A 16,439-nucleotide genomic window follows, 5' to 3' on the forward strand; every position below is an offset into this window, starting at 1 on the left:
ATCCTAATGAATATGCATGACATAGATTTGCATACAACTGAGGCAGAGTGCATGCAAATCTCTCTCATGCATATTCATTAGGGATATCCTGAAAACCAGACTGGTTTGTGGCCCTCGAGGACCGGAATTGTCCACCCCTGCTCTTGAGTATGACTGCCCAGCCTGTATTTAAAGAGGGTAATTTTCAGATGCTCCGCATGGGGCTAAAGTCTGTGGATGCTTTATCCCAAATTTTCAAAGCAGACTTGAGCTCATAAGCCTGCTTAGGAAAGGTATGTGTTGTCCTGGGACATGCATGGACATACACAAAGTTACCCCACGCTTTCTGCACACACACACACACTCCTGAAAATCTAAAGTATGGACGTAACTCCTTTGCCTCTGCCAACTCAGTCCCCTCCCCCCAGGAATGCCTATTTCAAGGAGAGGTAAAAGTACCCGTGGACAGGATACACGCACTTACTTTTACTCAGAGAACCAGCCGGTTGATTTTCACGGCACCATTTATGAGCACAGCACGCTCTGAAATAAATCAAGCCCTAAATATTCTGAGAGGAAGAGGTAATATGGCCATAGGGAAGACAGCCGTGGCCAAAACAAAAGCCAGCGACACACTCAAGAGTCTCACCAGTCTCTCTTCTCCCCAACCCCAACTCATCCCCACCTGCCTCCCACAGCCCACCACACCCTTGTGGTCCCCACCTCTCTCTCTCTCAATCCCCCTCTTTTCTCTCACATTATCCTGGTCTTCTTTCTCCTCTCCACATCTTAACCTCTTTCCCCCTCCACACCTACACCCTTCTGCTCTTCAAACTTCTCCCCCTCCCCCCTCGGCATGGGCATACTTTCACTCTTATATTTAGGGACAAGAAGTTTATTACTCCCCTGCCAGCTCTATTCCCTACATCCCCTTAGCCTGCACTCTATATCCCCTTCACCCATCCTCCTCTGTTCCCCTCCTAATTTCTCTTCCCAGCCCTCCACTCCCCAGCTCCCCTTCTGTGCAGGCCTGGTTCACCCATTCTTTCACTGCTTCCCACCTCACTCCCTCCCCCCACCCCAGCTCACCTCTCAATCTGTCGTTCCTCCTCCCCCACAGGCTCTGTCCGCCCTAAGCTCAGGTACACCACTTTTTCTGAACCTGCTCCTGACTCTCTATCCCCTGCAGCACTTCTCCCGGCACTCGCAGATACCAGGCCAGAGCCAGCCCCGTGCCTGCAGAGTCCACATAAAAGACACTCCATCACCCGCGTGCCCTGAGCCCTGCCGGCTCCGCAGTCTGCATCTCCCCAGCTCCAGGGCCACAGCTGCATGTGGTGCTCTCTGCCCTCAATTTGAAAACCCCAGAGATAGCCTCTGTCTTTTGCAGCATAAGAGAAAAAAAAAACAAAAAAAAAACAAACTTGTTTTCCTGTGAACAAGGGGAATGATGCTCCCCATCGTTCAAGCCCCGACTACAGCGCCTCTCCGTATCAGGGCTGCTAAGATGGAGCCATGTTTTAAAGGCATTTTCAGCCCATGGCATCGCATGCCACCCCAACCCACTCCCCTTTCCCCATCCTTCCGGCAAAATACTGCCTGGTGACGGCAGGGCTGGACCTGCCTCCCCCCTCCCCCTCCCCCATCCTTGATCCACTCCAAGGTGCACAGAAATCTTCACCAAACTTAAATAAACAATCTTCCGAAGATTTGGAGCCCATACCAACTATGGAGGGAGTCTCACATCTAATTTGTTTGGGGATTGATCTTTGTTGGAAGAGCACATCTATTGACGGTTGGACAGGTTTAATTATGACTGTTGTTGAACTACTTGTCTTCACTATTGATACAGTAAACGCAGGGAAGGGGGGGAGGAGGGTGGGTAGGGAGGTGAGAAGAAGGGAGTAATGATCTGACATGTAGAGGCTTTTCTTGTTATGTTTATCGATTGATCAGTGTTGAATATTTGTGGCATTCTATGACAAAATGTTGTTCCTTAAGCACAGCCTGTTACAATAAAAATCTTTAATCACAAAAAAAAAAAAAAATAAACAATCTTCCAACCCTTGTCAGTAGTTTGAATCTATCCCCTGTCTCTGCTTGCTCTTAGCTTTCTCTTTGTTTCCTTTTGCCTCCTCATTCCTTTTTATTTGTATAAAAAAAACTGCATTTTATGGTCTGTCTCTGATTTCTTTAACATTTCTTATTTATAGACATTTCTGTTATTTTTCCTCTCTGCAGGTAGTCTCTCCACAGCTCACTATCTTCCCCCACCTCCTCCTAGTGACCTATGGTAGGCAGCTCTGGTCCTGGAGTGACACAAACTGGTCTGGTATTCAGGAATTCCACAAAGAATATGCATCAGGTACGCTTGCAAATAATGGAGGCAGAGCATGCAAATATCTCCCATGCATATATTCATTGTGGACAGTCTGAAAACTAAAATGGTTTGTGGGACTCTGGGACCAAGGTTGCCTACCCCTGTAACAGTCTCACCCTTCATGCCTCTTCCCTCCACCTTGATCCCCTCTCTTCTCACAACCCTTCTCTTGGTTTATCTCCCCTATCAGGAGCCCTCTCCTCTGTCCCAAACAGTTCCTTTCCCAGTTCTCGTCACCTCTTTCTTTCTTGTTCCCTTCAATTCACCTTTCACTTGGCTCCTCTTTTATTATAGCCCATGTCCTCTCTCCCAGCTTGTATCCTATCCTCTCAGTTCATGTTCCCTCTCTCAGCCCCTCCTGCCCTCGAAGCGTGTGTGTACCCCTCTCTCTCAGCTCCACTATCAGCCCTTCTTCCCCTCACAGTTCTTCTCTTCTCCCAGCACTCTCTCTGCCACTCTCTCAATCCCCTCATAGCGTTTCTGTTCCTCTCGATCCCTTTTTCCTTTCCCAGTCCCTCTAGAAGCAGCCCTCCCCACTTCCACTGCCCCCAGGGCAGACTAAAGACAGGAAGCCTGTCTGTCCTACACTGCTGTTCCTCTCTCCTCCTCCTCCTGGCGGATTGCAGTTATGAAAACAGAGGCGCTGGGATCGGGTAAGCGACCCTAGTGCCTCCTTGGTAACATGACCCCCTAATTACAATATAGCATGCCCCCCCCCCCCCCTTGCAGGCACCATGCGCACATTAAGAAAGTGGGTGCTGACTTTTCAGCGCCCGCTTTCCGCGCTTTTTTTTTTGCGCATCGGCCCCTTAGTTTTTAAATCAGCAGGAGACAGTACCGGGGGTACTTGATCACCTACAGACCTGGGGCCTATGGATCCTACTCCTCAGGAATGCTGCAAAAACAACACTCATACTCCCCGGAGTGGAGGACTCTCAGTCCTTGTTCAACAGCGATACCTACCTGCAACTCATGAGTGTAGCTACAGAACTGCCATGGCTGAATCACATATAAGAAAGGAGGAGTAAAAATGGCAGAAAATAAGCTGGTCTCATAGTTTAAGTCACATAGCTGTGCACTGCAGCACAGGAAACTCGGGTTCAATTCTGTGCAGCTGAACCAGCTGGGGGCACACGGCAGCAGATACACCATGAAAGCAATACTTGATCTCAGGGATGGGGAAAACAAACAGCTGCCACTACTACTGTGAACTCAGACAACCAAAGAAGCAGTGCTGAGAGGACACTGCCCTCCAGCTCTCCTGGTCAGCTAGGATACTGGAGTCACGCAAGCCTGCTGTCTGGGATAGGGGGACATATAATAGAGGGAAATATTATTTAAAAACTGTGGGGGAAGAAAAAAAAAAAACAACCTTTAGGCAACTGAACTAAGGCTCACGTTGCCATAGCCCATTAGATAGTTCTAATTAAAAAAAGCTGCCAGCTGTATGTATGTGGGGGGTGTTAAGTTTTTCTCAGTCTCCCCACTCTTCCAGAGATCATCCTCAACAGCAAATGTTACCTTTCTCCAAGGGGCTACTTCTAGCACTGAAGGAACAGGGACAGGCTTACCCGCTAAGGGTTTCATCTGAATTCTTTGCACTGGAGGAATTTCAGGCACACTTGCTGTTATTTGCCTCAGTTTGGGAGGTCTGAATCAGGCTCCCAGAGAGTTCAAGTCAAACTATTTACATAACTACATCCGGGACTTTATTCCCCAGAAAATCCCAAAGCTGAGCTGCCAGGAACAAACATTTTCCACGGAACAAAAATCAAGATATGCGGCCTCACATCACTCAAGCCTGTGTGACCCTATCCCCTCTGTGAACAATCACCGGTAAACACAAGTTATTTTAATGGAAAAATACATTTCTGCCAAAGTTTGCTCACCTGTTTCCTAATCTAACCAATGGACTGAAACACTTCCTGCTATGCTGGTCCCAGGAAAATTCTGGATACTTTTGGAAGTTGTTTTGCCAGTGGGATGATTAGCTTGCAAAACTAGTCTATCAGAAACCTGAGAAAATCAAGACGGGAGCTCAGTGGTCCTGATGTGCCAGCGGGGTACAAAGCCCCAACCCTGAGCACTGTAATACAGTACCTGGCAGCAGCGCAGGACTCCTGGGCCTATGAAAATCCATGAAGCACCTGCAAAATGTAAAATCTGGGTGCAATTTCTAGAACAGGAATAGGTGTTGCTGCGGGGCTGTGTGTTTTAGGCTGCCATCACCCGCAGGTGAAGAAAGAAACGAGATAAATTCTGCCAAGTCAAATTTGCTAGCATGAACTGCATGAAACAGCACCTGATAGTCTTCTTAGAAATTACCAGAAAAAAAAAACCTTTACATCCGGAGGTGGTTAACTGTTGCTTTTGTTATTATGTTAAAATCTGTGAAAACACAAGGGGGTAATGGGCCAAGTTCTACCTCCGTGTGTGTGTGTGTGAACGCTGTACACTGGAGGCAGCGAGAACTTAGGAAGATGAAAAGAGGGAAGCCACCTAAAGCCCCCACCTGTTTGAGGCTGCTAATCCTGACTGGCTCTTGCCGACTGTAGCCTCCTGGATTTTAACTAGCTTTTCTGTAACACATTTCCTCGTGCGTGCCTCTTGTAGGGCTTGCCTGCGTCTTGATTAGATTGGAGGGGGAAGGGAGAGGGCAACTTTCACCCTGCCCACACTGAGACAAAGCCTGGGAGGACCTGCAGACTCCGCACCAATTTTAAAAGCCGAAGCACAGGCCTGCTTTGGCTTTGAAACCTGCCAGAGGCATTCGCACCTTCCTTTTTTTTGTAGTTACTTTTATCACGGAGAGCACCGCACGGAGCTGAAAGTGCAAATATAGGTGTATTGTTTCCCCACCGCCCTAAACACGCCCCTGGGAACACCTCGATATGGCCAAAGGTTCCCCACGTTAATCCATTTCACTCGGGGAAACGGCCTGTAAAATTGTCCTCCCCAGGCTTCACAGGGCAGGCAGGAACTGTCCCTCATATGGACCTGTACAGCGCTGCATCCAATGGTCCTATAGAAATGATAAACAGCAGGAGCAGTACATGGAAGGAAAGGCTTCTTTACTGAGGAATCACCTATGAGCAGAGGAATTAAGCTCTGAAACAGAATTCAAGCATGTTTGGGACAGATAAAAATCAGAGGCTGAGGAGGGTCTCTGGTGACACGCCAGGCAAGGGGGCAGCTGCACCACGCCAAGGAATACTTACGGTACTTGCACACAACTGTTGCAGACATTTATAATACAATTTATTATCTGCACACCTGTTTTGATTTTCTCAAGTACTGCATAAACAGAAGCCGAGTTCGAGGAGGGAAATTTATCATCCTGTTGGGAAAACAGGATGTCAGAGTTTGCTTGGCGTGTCAGGAGACAGGCAACAGGGAGAAACCAGAGAGGTTAGAGGAGCTCGCCAGAAGAGCAAAAGTAGGTATAGTGTAGAAAGATAATCCAGAAAGAATTAGTAAAAGTAAATCATTCATTAGCCCACAAAAAAACAAAAACCCCCAGGGAGACCATGCAATTAAGTGCTGAGCTTAACTCCTTTAGTAATCCCTTGCTGACTGGCTTGATACACTGTGCAGATGCATATTTAAAGTATGTAAACTTTGCCATACTTTGTACAGCTCTCGGGTGGAGTTGTCAGCGCCTGCCGCACACAGATTTGTTTATTTATTTAACACCTCTTCTTTTCCCCTATTCTTATGTTCCTAAACCCACATACCTGCCTTATACCCACAGGAATAAACAGATGCCTTCAAGATCGTACTGCCATAAACTTATTAATAAAAGGAGAAGATTCATTTTCTGTGCATTTATAAGATTCCCTCATCAAGAACAAAAAAAAAAAAAAATGTACCAGCCTGTACCGCAAAGCAAAAGGCTTTGAGGAGTAACCTAGTAGTTAGAGCAGCGGGCTATGAACTAGGGAAACTAAGGTTCAAATCCCACTGCTGCTCCTTGTGACCTTGGGCAAGTCACTTTACCCTCCACTGTCTCAGGTACAAACCTACAGACCGATACAGTAAAAATCTCTCCTGTGCGCGCGATACAGTAAATTAATTTATTTAAATTAGGGTCTGCGGCAAAAAGAGACACTAGCGCCTCTTTTTGGACAGGAGCGGCGGCTGTCAGCGGGTTTGACAGCCGCCGCTCAATTTTGCCAGCGTCGGTTCTCGAGCCCGCTGACAGACACAGGTTCGGAAACCGGACGCCGGCAAAATTGAGCGTCCCAATTTCAACCCGCGAGCCCATTTTACATTTTTTTTTTATTTTTTTAAACTTTTGGGGCCTCCGACTTAATATCGGCGCCGGCAGAAATTAATGCCTACCTTTGGGTAGGTGCTAATTTCTTAAAGTAAAATGTGCAGCTTGGCTGCACATTTTACTTACTATATCGCATGTCGAAAACGCGCATGCTAGATTGTGAGTCCTCGAGGACAGGGAAATAACCATAGTACCTGAATGTAATCCACTTTGAAGTGCTGAAAAGCGGAATAAAAATTGTCAGAGGCACACAATTCAAAAGCATGAACTCCAATTCCTGTCCCAGTCCTGATATCCCACTACTTATCAGCGCACCTAAGAAAGCCTCCATTCCTCACCTCTAGGCACAATATCTAATCATGCTCCTTCTCCACCCTCCTTCCCATCAGCACCATGGACCACGTCTGCCTGAATCACAGTCAGCCATGTCTCTCTGGTACCTGCTCCTAGCTCTAGCACAGAGAATTTCCTCTACATTTCATTTTCAGTCCCTCTGCTTTCTTCGACCTCCTCTCATGCTATTATAAATGTGGAAACTCCAGCAACCTCCTAATGTCTGACATCACCACCAAGGTCAACACTGCCACGGCCTGACCTTCTCCTTACTCTATCTGGGCTGAAGCGTTGGTTTCCTTGCTTACCAACAGCTAGTGTACACATATTTTATAGATTTTTTTTTTTTAAGGAATGCAAATATCAGCCATTTGCTCAGTTTGACCAACTGACATCAGTCTCAAATCATATAAGAGGCCAAAAAGGAAAGATTTGAATATTATGCACTTAGAAAACAAGAACTACATTCCAAAACACACCTTTCTGGTACCCTCAGGCCAGATTAAACTCAGCCCTCACAGTTTAATTATGAAGTAGTTTCGTAGATATAAAAAGTTAACTAAAACTGTGGACGATACTTTTCTATTGGACTAAGTCAACACTTTTACCACTTAACTTTCAAGAGCTGGTCAGTGCAGCATGAGTTCAAGGGGATGCTGCCTAAAACGTTTCGGATTTGTAGAGCAGAGCACACAGGCTGGCGGTACCCCCAGCCCAGGGAACTCCAAAACCTCACATAATGGCGGGCAGCTGCTACTGCTGCTATTCCCAGCCATCCTCTCCTTGTCTTGCTATGGAAACCCATCCTCCGTCTTCTTCTTGCTATTTTAGGCAGGAGCTGAAAATCGTAATATAGCCTTGGGCATAATTAGCCCTATTTTAATTAATAGTAGCCAAGCAACAAGATCATTTAGAATCTCCAGACCCAACATTTTCAGAGGAAATTAGTACGATTCATGTAACTAGTGTGCAGCAATTCCCAGAAAGGATCGTCCCACTGTCTCTTTCTAATTAAGAGTGCAGCATCGATACGGAAAAGTGTAGTGACAATAGCTGGCATGCCTGCGGCCTGAATTCAATTTACATCTCAGACACCTGCTTCTCGGGCAGTCTGGAGGGCTCTGAAATCACTGCCCCAGGAGATCAGACAGTATCAGTTGTTGGAACAATAACGTGTTATAATTTATCACAGGAATATAATACAATGTTCTCCATAACAATACACCCCAGCTGCCGAAAATCCCTGATCTGCGAGATTCTGAGGTTTCCATGGTCTTAATCCATCCACTCTGGTAACTGACGGAGAAGCTCAAATGTAAGCAGCTTAAAAAACGAAGTCCCATCTCTTTCTTCTAGTCCCCTCCACTTGCCTGCCCTTCCCCCAAAGAGTTTCAGCAATAAGTGGATGGTTTCACTCTCTCCTTGTTCAGAAACAGACAGCAATATTCTGCCCTCCACCTTCACCCACTAGAAACCGGGACAGAATTTCCTACCAGGTAGGAAAGAAAGGGTCTCTCTGTACGACAGACCAGAAAAGCATGGAGATGAAAGGGCAAACGCAAAAGGAAAAACAGCGACTGCCCTCCAGGCTTCCCTCTCAACGACAGGCAAAAGCGGCATTTCCAGTAACATGTCAGCTGCCTAACCAATCACTAACCTATAGCATTCTCTCCTTCAACGTTGCCTTTTATTCACATACCAAGTTTAGAGCACAAAGTTATAGTCCCGGAGACCTGTCCACAACTCGCTGGGTGACCCAAAAAATGTCATTTAGCCCCCCTGTGCTCAAACCTCTTTTAAAGCACTCTTTAGGTAAGGACATTGTAATCCTATGCACTGTGCTAGTCTAGATACACTGATGGCATTATCAAAACAAACATTTTCAACAAACAGGGTCTTTAAGATGAACGTTAAGCTGTCACGTCACCCTTCACGTGTTTCCAGCTTGTCCATCCACAGCAGGGTTTGAAAATGGATGTGCAGGACTGCTGTATGCTTTCGGCGCAGGCGCCTGGCCAGCCTCACCTGCCATAAGCAAAGCGTCTGTCCTTATGGTGATCTCCGAAGGTGTCCCAGAGTCGGAGAGATACGCTGACCTCATCTACTACATCCCGGGACCGTTCCAGCACCTGCAGGGAGAGAAACGAGAGGCCAGAATCAAAGGGCAAATCCCAAAAGATGCTGCCATTCCTCCTCCTGTTCTCTCTTAATCTTGCCCCTTCCTCACCATGTCTTACTTTACCTTAACTCCTTTTTACTTGCTCGTTAAAAGGACGTTTGTTCACACTCTCCTCCATACTCTGTCCCTCCCCGATCCCATCTCTGCAATAACATAGACTAACACAGCCTTCCTTTCTCTCCTCCAGTCATCAACACCTTCGATATCCTCTGTATGCTCATATATTCTATGTTCTCTAAAAAAAAAATAAATTTTAAAAAGTGTCCCCATACTATACTCCATTCTTTTCACTGCTGCAAACTCAAATTGTCAACTGTACCAAAATTTGCCTCCTGCCTTTTATTACCCAGTTATTCTCTACTATTTCTAAATAACAACCAAGATTGTCTAGCTATCCTTTCCCTTATCCTACTTTTAGATGCTCCTTTGCCACAGAAAATCTCACTTTAATGATCAGGCCCCCTTTCTAGGTTCGAGTCAAAGGACAATATGCTTTTTTTTTTTTTTTCATTTTGTTGAGCATTTTATGCACTCACCTCCTGGCACACTCGGTACTGGTCAATTGCCCAGACAGTGGGCACATGGGTGGCCAGCAGCTGGTACTGGGTGAGCGTTGCATTGCAGGCCCTAGCACAAATGAGACGAGTCTTTCCAACTGCATTGTCCCCAACCACCACGCACTTAATGGTCTCAACATTGGGTCGCTCATAGTCCAAGTCAATATCCATCGGATCACAGCTGTGAAGAAGATCAAGTACAGGAAGATTAGGGTTTCATGTTGGCTCAGTGCAAAGAAAAAGAGCCAAGTCATCGGGATCCCTGCCATTTTGACGAGTCAGTGAACCATTGCTTTGAAGATCTTTTTTTGTCTCATTTTCTGACCCTCCCGATGCAGCCACTGTGAAACATGGCCCATGTTGGGGGGGTCTGACGGTGCTGCTACTTTAATTGTGAATAAGTTCCATAGATAAGACTGCCTGACTATTCTGAATTACACATCAATAACATTTACTCTATGCATTCAAGAAGACACATTTTGTCTGTACATGAACTTGAGTGTTTGGACACACTTTTTTCTTTTTGGGGTTTTTACATCCTCTGCTATAATGTTGGCATCATCTGTGTACTTTACCAAACTTTGTCCAAGAAATTGCCCATACACTATACCCAATAACTTTATATAATTTCCTGGCATCCAAAATAAAGATCAACACTGTGTATATAATGCCTTCATTTCAAAGCTCTCAGTCCAATCAATATACAACACTTCTTGTTTCAGACCTAGTTTAGTAATCCCACATCCCGACAAGATGTGATTAGAGCTGAGAACCAGCGAAGCCAGGATTCAAATCCTGCTGAAGCTCCTTATGACCTTGGGCAAGTCACTTCACCCTCCATTGCCTCAAGAACGAATTTAGGGCTTAATTTTCTAAGGCTTTTCTCCTATTCTGTGTCTGGGAAAAATGCTTAGAAAATGAGGCCCATAGATTGTAAACCCTCTGGGGACAGAGTATATACTTACTATACCTGAATCTAACTCGTCTTGAGCTACCAATGAAAAGGTGTGAGCTAAATAAATAAATCTTGTGAAAATCACAAAGCAGTTCAGCAAACTGAGCAATAAATATCCAACAAAAGCCTCCCTCCTACCTTTTGAAAGAGCTGCCACTGACAAATTGCCAGCTCCTGTTCACTCAACTTCTGGATCCTCTCTCACCTGTTTTCTCACTAGAGAATTTCCCCGAGTCTGCTTTTTGCTCTGCTTCTAACTTTCTCAGGCGTGGGTTTGTTCACGACAGGAATGTACCTTGCTCTGATATCGGGGTATGTTGGGTACAATCTCAGTCTTTCAGATTTACTGCTAGTGAGCTCAATGCTTCCCCTGTACCAGGGAGAGCTGTCTCCTGGAGCTCGTTAAGAGGCACAAAGTAACATATCAAGGTGCACTTGAAAGTTCTTTTTAATCAGGCTGGTGACATCCAAAACAATTGGGGCCATCTCTCCTCTGCTAACATCTGTTTCCATTCTCCTGGATTTCTCTGCTGTACTTGAGACCGATAGTCATTCTACTAATTTCTGAAGTGCTACTAGGCATGTGCAGTGCTCTACAGATAACTCTCCTCTTCTTTACTCAGTGCTCTCTTAGTTTAACAGAGAAACACAGAAATGATGGCAGAAAAGGACCAAACTCTCCACCCAGTCTGCCCAGCAATCTTATCTGCCACACTGCACAGGCCATCCCCATACCTATCAGTTTCCCAGACTGTAAAAGTCAGGGCCCTGGTTGGCTGCTGTCTGAATCCAATTCCCCTTTTCCCACTGCTGTTTCTTGTGCAATATCCTATCTTAGCTTAAATCCTTCCTCCATAACCAATCTTTCTGCATTCTTAGGATGGCACAATCCCCTTCATCCTATGACAGAAGTCCTACAAAGCTCTTGGTCTGCTTTTCTTTCTCATCTTATTTCCCCTTTCAATTGTATCTTTTTAATGAAATGATGTTCTTATTTTCCTACCTTTTCCCTCTAACTCCTATTTTTAAAAAGATATAAAAACAGAAAAAAAAATGTGATCTTTAAAGCCACCAGCTGCTCTCCAGTTTAGCCTCTATAAACTGAATTACTCCATTTTTTTCTGTGATCTACTGGCTCCCTCTCTCCTCCTCTCTTGTCCAGGTTCTGTCATCTCCTGTCTCACAACCTGGGAATTACCTTAAATTCTAATTATTCCATACCATCACCAACGCAAATCATGTTTTTACTTCTTCGCTGCTTACTGGGCTTCTTTCTTCTCTCTTCCATCTCGTCCAACTGCACTCCTTACACATCCCCTTACTCCTTACACATCCCCTTACTCGTGCTTGGACCAAGTTCAGGATAAGGCACTGTCATTCTTTATGAGAAATCCCTAGACTGTTTACATTCCACTTTCTCCTACCTGCTTCTTCCTACACCCTTCAATTTGATTGGTAGATTTTTCTCTCCAAGTGCTCTTCCATTTAAATATATTTTTGTCACAGTTCCTTGGCCCCTTCAGTTCAACTCTTTAAGAAAACAGCTTAAATCCCATCCCCCCAATTCTCTTGCCAGCTCTGTCCCACTTGTGTATTTTGCATTTCCTTCACCTAAACTCTTCCCTTTGGTAGTACATATAGGGCCTGATTCTCATTCTGTGTCTATGAGGGGGAAAAAAAACCCCTCAATGAATAAGGCCCAAGGTCTTGTGAAGCATGTTATTAAAAACATATATTAGCATAAAAGTATTCAGAGTACTAACACACAATCTGCAATTATATTTATACTAAGTAATGCTTTCTGAAAGACATTATATCACCTAAGAGACATTACTGTATGATGGTGCACACCGATTCTGAACAAACTTAATAGTTCATCTGAACTTCAAATATCAAACAAACTTTCATAAAAGGCACACTACTCAGATCTTTTTCCTAGCAGAATAAATACAGTTTTTCATATGTCAGTGGGCAGGGGGGATGGGGAGGAAACAAAGGCATGAATTCAATCTGAAATGCCAACAAACATATTTAAATTTAAAGTCTTGCTGGTTTGCTTCAAACGTCTGTACAACTCATAAATATTCTTAAATTAAATCCATATATTGCCTCATAGCTCGAGCTTGCACAATAAGCTTGCATGTCTCCTAATGAAAAACTAAATCTGTACAGACCACACAATACTGTTTAATGATTCTGAATCTCTCCTCATTTTAAATCTTGCCTAAACACCTGTATATCCCCCCTCACAAAAATGCTGTCTAGTAAACTAAAAATGGCACATACCTAGAATCAATCCCAAAGAAACTTTAACCCAACAAACCCAGACACAGAATAGAGGAAAAAATATATGTGCATATATTATACTTAAATATTTGCCCCCCCCCCCCAAAAAAAAAAAACAGACCCAAAGCAATTTACATAATACAAAGATACATCAAAACAGCATAATACTGCAAATACAATAGTTATTAAGAGTCCCTAATACAGACCTTTTATGCACCTTCTGAAAGCATGAGGTAGGCGTGCCTAAAAATCCTCCCTAACTGCACAAGGAGGACATACACTTCTTGTCCGCACGCAGTAAGCTGACCATTTTTGTCTACTCTAAACTCCTTTCTGTTCCGTTTGTTATCCCAGTTCTGGTGGGCCTGACTTGAAGTAAAGCCTTTGTACCGGGTCTCAGCTCTGGTGCATCGAAATTCTGCTGTCAAGTAATAAAGGCGTCCCCAGCTAAATGAATGATTCTTACCTACTATGCCTGCCTCCCTGACTTCAAACTCTAAACTAAGTCCCCCAGCAGCTTCACTTTCACGGATCTCAGTCATGCGCCCTCTGCACTGCTACAGTTGCGAGTGATTTTACTAGGAAACAGTTCTGCTTCAACAGAAACCCAGAAAGACCAGATTCCGACCCAAATTTCATCCATTCGCGAAGACTTTGCACGAACGGATTCGAGCTCTGTAAGTTCGGGGGTCTTGGTGATTCTATCCCCATCCTTCTCTGCGATCCTGTTGGGATGGATCTGACCTCAGGACCCCCCTAAAAAAAAGTCAAGGCGGCACACCTCGGACCAGAGGACAGCAGGAAAAAAATCCAGGGTCTAATGCATGAGATCAGCAAACGCGCAGCTTTGGTGCATCTGATCCCGGGGCAGCTGCCTGCAAGTCCTGGCGGGCAGCGGAGGACAGGTCAGCGGGTCCCCCCCCCAAGACAAGACCGGATGTTGCTGAACAGGATCTTTAAAACCACCAGCTCCACAAAAAAAAAAAAAGCCTGCGACCCCCAGCTCGGCAGGATCCAACAACCTCCCCCCATCCCTGCCGGCGCTCCCGCCGCCTAATCAAGCCCCGAGCCGGGAAGTTTGCAAGTACCGGGGCCCGACAGAGCCGTCGAGCGACTGCACTCACCTCTCCCACCTCCGGGCTGTCCTGCACCCCTGGGTCCGGATGTCTCCAAGAGGCTCCTCTCCTCCCCCTTCTCTTCCTTCCCCGCCGCGGAGCTCGGTTCAGTCCTTCCCGCCCCTAGCGATCCTCCACGGTCGTGTTCCTCCTCCGGACCGTTTCTCTCCGTCGCCTCCGGCCCATCATCGCAGCCCGCGAGACCACCGCCGCCGCCTCCTGACAGCCGACCCGGGCCGGGGCTCCCCCACGCACCCAACGAACAAAGAGCCCCGCCCGGCTCTCCGATCCCCGCCAGCAGCAACAGCAGCGCGCACAGAGCCCACCCACCCCCACCCGGGGGAAGACCACCGCCGCCGCGCGTACCCCAACACCCCCTTCCACCAAGAGCGGCGCCGCCCCTCACCCCCCTTTGCCCCACCGAGCTCCGGTGTCAGGAGACGAACAACACCACTGCCGCCGCCCCGCAGCACACTGCCAGGCTCCGAGCTGCCGCGGCCCCGTTACCTGACACACGCCTGCCAATCACACCGCTCACGTCACAATACAAAACACTGCGGCTCCGCCAATGGCAGAGCGGGGCCTCTTCGGACGCGCCCCCTTCACTTCCAAGGGGCGTGTCGAAAAGCCCCGCCCCCTTACCCTCCCCCCATCCGCCCTGCCAGCTCACCAAGGCTGTCACCGCTTACCCCGCCCCCACTACTTCCCTCCCCTCCCCCCCCACCCCCACCCCCGTGCCTTAAAGGCCGTTACCTGACAAATCGTCCGAAGCGATCAATTTGGCGTGAAGCTGAGATATATCTATGTACAGCTCAGTAGATACAGATAAAGGTATAGAACTCAACTTATTTGTAAGGTTACCTTCTTCTCCCCATTTTTCCATGCGCTCCGCCCCTTTCTCACCCAAAAGAGCACTGACTGACCACGCCCATTAGAAACTGGACTGAAAAAACAACCTTCGCGTTCCCAACCCACTGCCATGACAACTCCACCCCACATGCAAATCAAGCGACTGACTCCGCCCCCAGCTGGTAGGCAGTGCTTAGGGTAGGTTTAAAGGTCCCAGGAGCGCGGAGAGCGGCCGCACCCGCTGTTCTAGGGAGAGCTGCAGTGCTGGAACAGACGAACCCACCGTGGGGCCGCGTTTAAAATTCGGCAGCTAAAGACAGCAGACTCAGTCTCAGGCTAGGGGGATTTTTCCTGGAAATCAGAGATCGGGGCGGGAAGCCCCCGTTTTCGTGCGTCTTTAGAATCTGGTGCTTGCCTATATTGCCTATGTCCTGAACCAATGAATTGATGGGGAGAAACCTTAATTTGCCATTATTTAGAAAGGAAAAAAGACATAAGAATTGTGATCCTAAACCTTGAAGCTAATTTGATATTCGTTCGCGGTTAGACCTTTTTGGATGATAAAAAATAAATAAATACCAAAGTCTTCAGAAAGTTGAGGGATATTTTGGGTGAGGTTTTTTTTTTTAACAATATATATTTATCCCATTATACTGATATTTATATGTTGGGTCTTATGGCTGTTTTGGCTAATTGGAATCATTTTGCTCTTCTCTAACAAAGAAGCCAAATTCTTTTACCCATCCCCTGCCACACAACTTCTTCTTCCAGTGGTGTCTGAGTTCTCCCTAGGTCTATCTTGTTCTGTCCTGACAGTCCATTTGCAGTTTTGACCTTCTGTTTGAATCCTCTTTCTTTTCTTAGGATATTTATAAAAGTTTCAAAGATCATGTAATTAAAGTTGAAAACTTTTTTGACATTTCAGCAGCTAAACCTGCCTTTCTCTCCTCTGCCCCATTCCCTCTTTCTATCCCACCTTCTCTCCAACATTCTTGCTCAACTCCACAGATCTCCATATTTTCAAAAGGAAGTCCACTACCTACTACTCCTACCCTTAACAGAAAGCTTGGGGATAAGCTGCATGGAGCTGCAGTTACTACCCTAAAAAAAACCTGCTGGGCAGATTAGATGGGCCATTTTGGTCTTTATCTGCCATCATTTACTATCAAGTTTGCTGAGTGGTGGTGGGTTGAGGGTTTACACGTCTGGCCCTTTTGGGAAAGTGAGGGGGCAGGTTTCCCAACACTGTAGCAGATATTAATAGTGTCAGTAATAATATTTCTAGACTAATAGAAGCCTGTCCAAAGATAGGGAACTACAGTGCACAACTGAGATGTGTGGTAGTAGATAATGTGCGCTGAGCTTCAGTGTGCTATGTGGTAATACAGAGGCCGATGCAACAATCTGGGCATTAAAACACTGTGCACTGGATTTCCGTGCATAGTTTTAACACTCAGATTAATTTTTTTTTTTAACTCCTGATGCAGCAAGCTAATGATATGCTAAAGCAGGGCTTCCCAAACCTGTCCT

The 16,439-nt window shown here is 46.2% G+C and overlaps 1 protein-coding gene across 5 annotated transcripts in view; it reads right to left on the reverse strand.

Moving 5' to 3' along the window:
- LOC115087782 (rho-related BTB domain-containing protein 2-like) overlaps positions 1–14,601 on the reverse strand; it is a 173,812-nt gene extending 159,211 nt beyond the window's left edge. For 3 of the 5 annotated variants that reach the window (XR_003855615.1, XM_029595340.1, XM_029595368.1), the window contains exons 1-3: positions 14,070–14,427; positions 9,684–9,885; positions 8,994–9,097 (exon numbers count right to left, since the gene is read on the reverse strand). Coding sequence is in view for 4 of the 5 variants with exons in the window: in XM_029595340.1 (XP_029451200.1) it covers positions 8,994–9,097; positions 9,684–9,875 (296 nt within the window). In the remaining variant the exon portion in view is untranslated. Of the gene's footprint in view, positions 1–8,993; positions 9,098–9,683; positions 9,886–13,151; positions 13,862–14,069; positions 14,428–14,567 lie in introns of those variants that run through there. The other 2 variants (XM_029595360.1, XM_029595350.1) reach the window with 2 other exon arrangements.
- Positions 14,602–16,439: the final 1,838 nt, after the last annotated feature.

This window comes from Rhinatrema bivittatum, chromosome 1 (assembly GCF_901001135.1).
Source record: "Rhinatrema bivittatum chromosome 1, aRhiBiv1.1, whole genome shotgun sequence".
In the NCBI taxonomy this organism is placed as follows: Eukaryota; Metazoa; Chordata; class Amphibia; order Gymnophiona; family Rhinatrematidae; genus Rhinatrema; species Rhinatrema bivittatum.